The sequence below is a fragment of the Drosophila mauritiana genome, chromosome 2L, assembly GCF_004382145.1.
Source record: "Drosophila mauritiana strain mau12 chromosome 2L, ASM438214v1, whole genome shotgun sequence".
In the NCBI taxonomy this organism is placed as follows: domain Eukaryota; kingdom Metazoa; phylum Arthropoda; class Insecta; order Diptera; family Drosophilidae; genus Drosophila; species Drosophila mauritiana.
The window spans coordinates 15,662,201-15,672,426 of NC_046667.1; the positions used below are offsets into that span (position 1 = coordinate 15,662,201).

Here is a 10,226-nt window from a genome sequence, read left to right on the forward strand (position 1 = left end):
CAAGGACCACAGCTCATGTGCCTGTGACTGACGGAGTGGGTCTGTGTTGGTGTTTGTGTTTGTGCAGGACAAACAACAACAGCAGGAGCATTCATTTTCGCTAAACCAGAAGAAGTGACATAAAAATGCATTAAGCTGAAATTGTCAACAATTTTTCAAGCCACCCCCAAAGGACGAAGGAGCATCAGCGTCAACATCCCCGACGCGTTGGCGTCAAGTCCGCCTGAATAAACCTCCCTCGGTTTTCGAAACGGGAGGCTGATAACCCCAGCTGGCAGTCAAATCTGACTGAATAATGACTGCACAATGTCGAGATACTAATAGTGCTGGATGGGTCCAGAAACAAGGGGAGTGGCTTGCACTGGGAATCGTATTGGGTTTCAGCGAAATAGGATTTTACATAATGTCAGACCAAATTATGATGTATTTGGCGCCAGTTATCCCCATGATATTTCAGAGGTCGAGGGGCTAAGTGCTGAACAACCCCAAGTTTCCTGCTAATAGAAAATTAAAATGCCAGTTTGCAGTCTTGGCCCATCTGTTGCATGGGAGTAAGTGTTACTCAAAAGCCAAGCTCCATAAACTTGTACTTTGAAAACTTTCCTTCACTTGGCCAAGATACTCATACTTAAATAGTTACTTGCCGGTTACTTCGTGTAAACTGTGTGGTCAGTCAGGCAAATTGTGCTCTCGAACTGGGAGTTCATGTGGAAGCGAAATTATGGGCTAGATGGGGTCATAGTCCTGGCCAAACTTTCAGCTTACTTCTGCATAGTTTTGCTCTTTTCAATTAGCTGGCCGTAAGTTTCCGAAATATGCTTTGACAGAAAGTGTCATAATTTCAACAGCAGAGAGCTATGAAAGGATATTCTAAGGTCGAAATTTAATTCATTCTGAACAAATTTCAAGTTAACATTCTACAAAAAAGTCAGCAGGTGAAGAAAAACCAATAAAATATAAATTGGTATTTATGATATTTTTATGGGGTCATATTTGAGCAATTTAAAAATAACTCTTGTCAAAGAGAAATATTATTGTTCGTTGATTTCGGGTTAATGGGTAAAAAGATATGTTTTATTTTACCGTTTACGTTTACCTAAATTAAAATTTATGAGTTAAATATATATATAACTCGATTAATTCTCGAATCCATAGTGTTAAAGTCGGACTCACGTTCAACTGGGGCACAGGTCCTTGGAAAAGAGTTGGAAAGGGGAGGTGCACAAAAGCCATGCATGTGCACCATCCAATTCGATTATATGATGTCGCCTAATCCAACTGAAATCCTTGGCCTGCGCAAATGTAACCAACCCGCAGAGCAATCTGTTAACCGAAGCGACACTTGGAGCACTCCCATCTCCAGATCCACATGGTGGTGTAATGCTGCCCGGGTGTAAATCAGAGCGCTGCTGGACATTTGCTTGACACTCGAGTCTGGTCGGCACTTCTTAATATATGCCATGCATGTTGCATAAACAAGATTTAAACAAAAGGCAGCGGCAGAAGCAAATATTTGCCGCCGCGTGTCGCCAACAATGAGGTTGGATGCTCTCCAAGGATTTGGAGTAGAGCATGGGCAGGATGGCCAGGGTGGCCGTGATGCCCTGCTGAATCTGCCTTTTCACTGCCACACTGCGATGCCGAGTGCGGTCTCGTTTTTACTTTGTGTGCCTCTCACGTTGTGCTCGTTATTCATATTTATTGCACACGTTGTGGGGACGTAGTTCCACCTCCTCCGGAGGAGTCCTGCGGGACCGCCCGCATCCCCGTTACCTCGGCCATCCGACAAATGGACGGGTTGCATGTGCATTGTCCTTGCGAGCGCTTGGTGGCCAGAGGCTCGGGGGCCTCATAGGCGTACTCCTCGTGTCTAGCTGTAAAAACTTTGCAATTACAGTTATTTGATGGGATTCACAAGGCACCTCCCACGGTCGTGCTGGCTTGTTTGGACATTCATTTGTTGCCGGATTGTTGCAACCTTGTCTATTTACTGTGGCATGAAATGGAAGCCACAGACGGCAAAAGGCGCCAAATGACAGAGAAACAAGAAAAGAGAGGGGCTAACCTAATGAAAGGGAATTGAGTTGCAGTCGGGGGAAATCGCTTTATAATGGTAACTTGACTCGAACATAGGTGGAATGGGTTCCGAGAGCTGTGTAATTGGATAAAAATGAGAGTTTCTATATCTGAGGTGGCCCATGACAGTTGTAAAAGTCCCGCGAGAAAATTGTGATCATATTTTATATATGTTTTAAGGACACAGTACAAATTTATTTGTTCTAAATTGATTTTTAAATGCTCATATACATTTTTAAATCCCATGTGACATTTGCATTAAGCGTATAACTGCCGTGAAGCGTTTATCCTAGACATAAAAAATCAAATACTTTGTCTCCGAGTTTATGAATATGTGACAAATGTTTGATGACCTCTCAGCAGCGCTAAATTTTTTACGACATGGACATAAAATAAATTTTAATTTCAACTCACATAATCAGGCAACAATTTATTCATATTTTATTGGTGAAAAACAATAAATGCAAGCAGGTGTGAGGGAGTGGGTTGAACACACAAAGGCGTTTTTTTTTTTCTTTGCCTGTTATAAGCTGATTTATAATGCCGGGCTGGGACCAAAAATAAAAATATCGTGACAGTAAAACAGGAAAGCCGACATACGTAGAAATGTCAGACATATCCCGAAAATATATTTTTAAAAATACGTATGGGCGAGCATATGGGTATGTGAGTGTTCAGTCAGTTAGAGATTTGTGGCATAAAACCATGCCGAAAGCCATGTCAATACGTGATCAGACTGGATATTAAAATTTCTAAATTCAATAGCGGTTGGTCGATATGAAGTTACTCTTTCGACTAAAAATAAATTAAAAAACCAAAAACATAAAAACTATTTGAACAGGCAAGAGGAATAAAAATATGTAACATTTAAATACTAGTTGTGTAGTCGGATTTCACTTTGAATTTCTACATTTCCGAGATTATTTATTTGTTATGAATGTCGCTTAGAATTTCAAGTACCAGCTCAACTGAAAGGGTAAAAGCTTGGCCTAAAATGTCGTGGGAATTGTCGAGTCAATAAAATCCGCTTGGGATTTATTTAATAAAAATTCAAAATAATAAAACACAAAATGTGCGTAATAAATTATGCACAACCTAAACCAAAACGAAGAAACGTTGTTAAAAAATTAAATGATAATAAAATAAAAGCAAACAGTGAATTAAAAATGCGAATAGCGATGATTTTTTATCGCCTCCGGATGATTTCTATTAGACACGGCCCACGGGACTTGTTTGTTTAGTCCCTTTTCGGGAAAAGCATGGCAGCTTTAAATAATTAAATATAATTTGTTTTTACGCTCCTTTTTCATTTGGCGTGTTTTTGTTTTATTTCAGAGATGACCGCAGCTTTACGGGATGTCCGGGTTCGAGTTCCTCACGCGGTGAGGCGCAGTGAAAAGGCCATATTGAAATGCTTCTATGACATCGAAGATGACAGTCTGTACTCGGTGAAATGGTATAAGGGCAGACGAGAGTTCTATCGTTACACTCCGAAGGAAACGCCGCCCATGAAGGTCTTTCACTTCCCAGGAGTCAAAGTGAGAGTAAGTTAAAACACTCTTTTTGACATAAGTTTTCAAATGATTAATCAGTGTACTAAAATAGGCAGGTCGCACTTTATACAAGCAATTATTATTAACATATTCTAATACGAAATATTCAATTTAGTCATGTTTTAGCACTTTTGCGTTTCAAATAACTTTACCAAATCACACCTTTTTTTTTAGATATTCAAATAAATCTGGCGTGGGAAACTGTATTATGGCCGTCGATTTTTATTTTAGTTTTCTCATGCCATTTGCAAAGCCAATAAAAGAGCGGACGAAACAGGAGCAAAAATCGAAGCCAAATAAATTAAACTAAACTAAACGGGTTGCGGCTTAAACAATGTAAAACATTTGCATTTTCAGGGCATTCAAATCGAACGAAACGATACAGTTAACGAGGAGGGGCAGACACATGTGAAATTTCAATGCGCAATCAAATCAAAACACGGTTTTTAACTTCCGCTTCATGGCAGTTAGGAGCCGGAAAAACAGAGGACCCGTGTGCTGAACTTTTGCATTCCCTATTCCCTTTCGGCTCTAGATCTATGTTTTTTAGTTTTGGAAACGCTCCGAGCATTGCCGGGAATATTTTTCAATAAATATTGGCATTTTTAAATTGGTTTCAAAATTATTCAGGCGTATAAAGAAACACGTTGGCATTTTATTTATTTGCTTACCGCTTTTGTGTGTTTGTCGTATTTTTCATTCCAATTTCTGTATCTCACTCATGTGACAAAAAATACGACCAAAGTTCATTCCTTTATTTGGAGAGTTATCCTTTATTGAAACTAGTGAAAATAGCGGCAGAATAGAATCAGTTGCCAATAGAAAAAGAAAGTACAAAAAAAGTGAACTGCACAATATACAGTCGAAAATTTATAAAAATATCGAAGCCGTGTTCAAATGCCTGCAACGATTCTGTGTGTTTTAAGCAAGACATATGGTTTTCTGTGAAAGGTTAAGTTGTTATTGATATCAAAATCTAGTTTCGACATTGAGTAAGCAACGGAACAAAACAAAATTTAAATTATTAAATATTCCTAGAAGAACGATAAATATTCTGGTACCAGCATCAAAAAAACGGGTTCATATTTTAAACTATATTATTAAAAGCCCCTATTAAATATGAGTAAAAAGAATATAAATGGAAGCCGGAAGTAATCCAACGAGATACGTTTGTTGAAATTTTTCATCTGGCCAACAAGAAGGATATGTATAAATAAATATGGGTAGAGGTTCGCTCTGGACAGTTAAAAAAATATATACGTTTTATATCATCCTCCCTCCACTCATGGTACCTGTATTTTTGTTAACTTTTTTGCAGCGCGTGTCCTCGAACGAGAGCCAAGTGGTGCTCGATGCGGTAACAATGGCTACATCCGGTAAATACAGTTGCGAAGTATCGGCGGATGCGCCCTCATTTCATACATTAATAGCGGCAGCAGAATTGGAAGTTATTGGTAAGTGAAAAATGCATTCACGTGAAAGTATGTTGAGAAACATTTCCGCTCATATTGTCGAAGGGGGTATCTGAATCTGGTGAAATTCGTTAAAGAGGTTGCATGGAATCGATAAGCCAAGTAGCTTTAAGTTAGCTTGAGCGCAGATATTAAACAAATTTCGGTGCTCAGAAATGTGAATGCTCAACTAAATTAATTTTCATTTCGACTGTTTCTCAAGTCGATCAAAAAGTCAGAAAAGTCAAGCTTTCCCCAGGCGGAGTCAAAGACAGAAACAAACTTGCCAACTTGACCAACTGTCGTATTCAATTGGCCAGACCAAGACCAAGAAGAAGACCTTTCGGAGGACTCGAAATACTTGTGTGGGGATTGTGGACATAAAACTTAAAAATAAGCTCCAAGTTCGAATGTTTTGGCAGTTAAGCAGACAAAATACAAACAAATTTGAGGGTAAACGAGATAAAGATGAAGACATTTAAGCCGGCAAACAAAGTCAAAGCCTTGAGAGCAAACATTTTCCCAATGCCAATGGAGACGGTCAATAAACTGCCGAAACGACTGTGTGGGTTGTTTGGGCTAGGAAACGTTGACGTAGGTGAGCTCAAATTGGCTTGACAAACTTTTGAAAGTGTCTACTTCATGTGTATGTGTCACATGGATGCGGTTCTGAGTCTGCAGGCTTCCATTTCGATTTTCAAGGATAATGGACAGCTCAAGGAATTAATTTTTTTTTAAGACATCTGAGACTGATGCACTTTGAAGAAAGTTTTCTCACTTGTCACATATTCTCCTGAGTTCCCAACCAACTAAAATAATTTTAATCTGTTTATCATAAAAACTTTGTTAAAATAGAAAATATAGAACTTTAATAAGAATTTCGGTTAAACTGATGACTCGCCATAATTAGAATATAATTAAATTTTTTTGTGTTACGGCTCGTCTGTGTTTTTAAATTTGGGGCTTTGGGTCTCATCACAACACGAAATTAAAATTCCAACTCTGCAGACCTGGAGAGTTCGTAATTATTTCAATTATGAAATGGTCCTCGACGCACACACAAACACACAATCGCACATCTGTGTTATATTGATTGGGGAACACACACACCCACACGAGCATCCACATGTACATCCACATTACATTACACATACCCACTTGGCAATCTCAATTGACAGGACGACAAGTTGGGTCAGAAGTTCGGGCCGGATTCTGGTTTTCCGATTGCCGCAGAGAATCAAAAATATAGTGACAATCGATCCGGTTTACCTTTGAACTGATGCCATCTCATTTTTGCCTATTTTCCACCTCTCTGTTTACTTTTTTCGTCCTTGCAGAAACGCCCCACAATGCGCCATTCATAACGGGCATACGTCCTCGATACCGGGTCGGCGACATATTGCGAGGTAATTGCACATCGCGACACTCGCGGCCGGCGGCCAATCTCACATGGACAGTGAATAATGAAGAGGTGAGTGTCGTGCCCAACCCCCCATTAATGGTGCCCCCACACACACACACACACAAAAATCCCGCCTGCCAACACCCCTGGATGCGCCAGAAATTATGCAAACACAATTTTCTTGTTTTCAAGCGTTGGCATCTGCTGGGAATTTATGCGCCTGCTTTTCGATGGGTGTGAGTGGAGGGGTGCAAGGTCCCCCTGTAATTACCAGAAAAACACACGCATTCGCGGATATCAACTCAATGGTTTTACGCCCCTGACCCGCCCACATGTCGGTAGCATCACATTTTAGGTGTAGTTTTTTGCTCAACCTAACCATATCCATATCCGGAAAACAGGGAATATGGAAATGGACCGCGAAAATCGGCAGAATTAAGAGGCAGAGGGAAGCCCTCTTGAATCGTGAACAACTTTTAGCGTTTTGCATATTACAATTCGGAGTTATTTTTGCCCTTGTCGGAATACAGAATCACCAGGAAGACCAGCAGAGCTATAGATGCCTATTATAAATTTGGAGAGGAAAATCATGAAAATTAAGAAAATGTTTTATTCAAAACAAAAAATCTAAGAACTGTAAAGACTGCAGTGCAACATTGAATTTTTTATTTTTGATGTAAAAATAAAAGCGTCTTATTCCAGCCAAAAAATATGCCTGATGGCACAAATGTTACTTGCCCTTATCCTGCGAAACAAAACGCTACCGAAACATACAGAAAATATATAATAAAACTAAGCTAAATAATTAGCTTACATATCCTGTTCAAGCGGAAAAGGGAGTGAAAGAGAAAGAAGAGGCAGCAGAGCGGGACAGCGACAATTTCACCATCACTCAACGGCAAACAATGCTTATTGATGCTGCATAATACAAGCCACAGCGGAAACGGGGAAATGGGTAACAGGCGGTTGAGAAAACAAGGCTAACACGTACACTGACGCACAACACATACGTGCAACCAACACACACACACACGCTCACACACTCAACGCGTATACCGTTAAACCCCACACCTACACAGACCACAATGGGGCGATGGTTGAATGGAAAAGCGAATGCCACCGTACTGGTAGTCGAATTGAGTTGAGTTGGCCACGCTCGGTTGATTGGATCTGCGAAGCCCAGGCTTTCACTACATTCCACGCCACTCCAGCCCGACCCCGCTCGTTGGCCACAAAATGCGCTTAAACAATAAGCCAACAAAGACATACCGCCAAAACCAGGCAACAAACCATCGAAATAAACGCGAAACAGCGCAACTAGCCGAAAGTTTGACGCACAAAAAGAAAAATCTCCAATTGCTCTTAGCGATTTTAAAGTGAAAACTGGCATAGAGGGCAATCTAATTTACCAGCCATGAAGTCAATCAAAGTCAAAGTTCTAAAAGCCAGAACACGTCAAAGATAATGGCTCTTAAATGCCAAAACCTGGACAAGTAAAAGTGTTAGCGATTTGCATTCAACATTTCAGTTGTGCCTTCTAAAGCAGAGCCAAGAAACCCAATAAAAACGGCTTTTAGAATTTAAAATCTATTATTGTTACTGCTTATTTATTTAAATTACATTTTTTTATTTACTTAAAAAAAAACATATATGTAATCCCTATATAAATCCCATATTCTCCAGGTAAATCCTGCCCTAGTGCGACACCATAAAATACTTCGTGATGCTCGTAATGACATGGAAACTGCTGTTGTGGGCATCCACTTTGTAGTCACCGATCAACACTTTGATAATGGAAAGCTAAAGGTATGACTTTTAGATAATATGGTATAATTTGGTGTAATACTCACTAACAAATATTTATGAAAACAAACAGCTCCGCTGCAGTGCCCAGTTGCACGATGTCTATTGGAAGACCACCGAAAAGATTATCCTCGAAACAGATCTTTTTCCAAAACACGGAAACGGCGCCAATGGAAATCATGTGAATCCCGACGATTTCTATGATCAATATGCTTTGCATGAGGATCATTTGCACAATAAAAAGAATAGCTATCTGACGCAGCTACAGGGTAAGTTGAACGGCCTAATATCTTTAGTAAAACAACACACCTACAGTACACACAAACACTTGCGCAAGAGATTAGAAAGATCCAATAATTGCAGCCGAACTTTAGAAGCATTGCATTTGTTTCTTTCCCATTGTGTAATGCCTAAGAAATGTCCAATTCATGCATTAAGCTACAGAAGTTCGTCTGTAGTTAGATGGAGGAAGTTCCAGAATACATCGAATACATGTCCTGCATTTCTGTCTGCATTTCTCTCTATTTCTCGCTAGAATTCTTTTTCTATCATTTTGTACCCTCAGGCGAAGAAGACGACGGAACCGAGGGCGGATTAGGGGATGGAGGAGCCGCTTGGCGAGGCGCCGGTTCGTCCAGTTCCCGCCTGAGTCCGAGCTCAAGTCAATCCTGTTGGATGGTCGGTGGATCGCTAATGGCGGTGCTCAGTTGGACGCTGGCCAGGCAATTAGTGTCGCCGTTGCAGGCGATGATGACAAAGACCGGCGGTGCAACGTGCAACATGAGCGGAAGGTGCACCAGCCGGCGGACAAGACCCCATGGAATGCGGGTCAGCGCAACAAAGCAAAAGCAGAAGCAAAGGCAAAGGCAAATGCAGCAGGAGCATCGCAAGTCCTGCCTGCGGGTGTCGAAAAGCAGCTGGAAAGGACGTGGATATGTGTGCGGATGTGGATTCGGCAGGATCAACAGCAGATGTATCAGGCAATTAACATGATTCAATTGTCACACAACTCCAGTGCCACACGCCAGGGGTAGAAATTAAAGCGGAGTCCAGCGAAAGCTATAGTTAGAGGATGTTGGAGGAGAGTTCAGCCCAAGGCCAAGACCCAGAAGCAACTGCAGGATGTATCTAAAGTACTTACACTAACAAGACACCAGACACTCGTTTCAGCTAGCTCAAAGTAACTTCAAATGCATTTAGGGGAAGCATACAGAGACAATGTAAACCAGATACGCGATATACAAGCAAACCGCCAGTTCATCATAAATGCAACGATATCTATTTGTTTGACTTTCCTACGATGGAGATGGTCAGGGAGATTAACGCTTTTGACAGCTTTCAAAAATAAGATTTCTTGCATTTCTCGTAATGCTAATTTAATTTCAAAACCTCTCCAGAGTTAATTTCCCAAGGCAAATGAAAAATGTTGTGCTAAGCTTTTAAATTTAGGTTCTCTATACATTTATATTTATATATCAAAGTCAAGATTATTTATAAAACGTATAAATGATATTTATATATATATGTATATGTTCTATATAAAAACAAAATTATAACATATTGCGCCTAAATGTATTTGCCCCAAAATGAAAACGAAACATAGGGCAAGAGTCAGCAATTAGGTCTTAAGTCTAAATATTGCCTATATATGTAAAAGTATATATGTATTGTAATTGTATATATTATATAAAAGAAGCGAAACACAAAGGTCGAGACATGTATGATATAAGAATTTACGGTAGATAATCAAAATAAAAAACGAAAGCGAGGAATAAAAGGGTATTTTATTTGATGGAAACTAGCTAAGGCGTATTGCAACTAGGTTTCTCTTTCACTTAATTAACTTACACATCTCATTTAAATAATTCGTAATTAAAAAAAAAAAAACAATTTGTTTTCTTCCGAATTACCACTTAATTGCAATCGTAATTAGATTTCTCC

The 10,226-nt window shown here is 39.8% G+C and overlaps 1 protein-coding gene across 3 annotated transcripts in view; it reads left to right on the forward strand.

Moving 5' to 3' along the window:
- Positions 1-10,016, forward strand: part of LOC117140394 — a 31,610-nt gene extending 21,594 nt beyond the window's left edge. For 2 of the 3 annotated variants that reach the window (XM_033303265.1, XM_033303273.1), the window contains exons 3-8: positions 3,412-3,620; positions 4,948-5,083; positions 6,418-6,551; positions 8,166-8,288; positions 8,359-8,554; positions 8,821-10,016. In XM_033303265.1, coding sequence (XP_033159156.1) covers positions 3,412-3,620; positions 4,948-5,083; positions 6,418-6,551; positions 8,166-8,288; positions 8,359-8,554; positions 8,821-9,278 — 1,256 coding nt within the window. In that variant the 3' untranslated portion in view covers positions 9,279-10,016. The remainder of the gene's footprint in view (positions 1-3,411; positions 3,621-4,947; positions 5,084-6,417; positions 6,552-8,165; positions 8,289-8,358; positions 8,555-8,820) is intronic. The other variant, XM_033303281.1, reaches the window with a different exon arrangement.
- Positions 10,017-10,226: the final 210 nt, after the last annotated feature.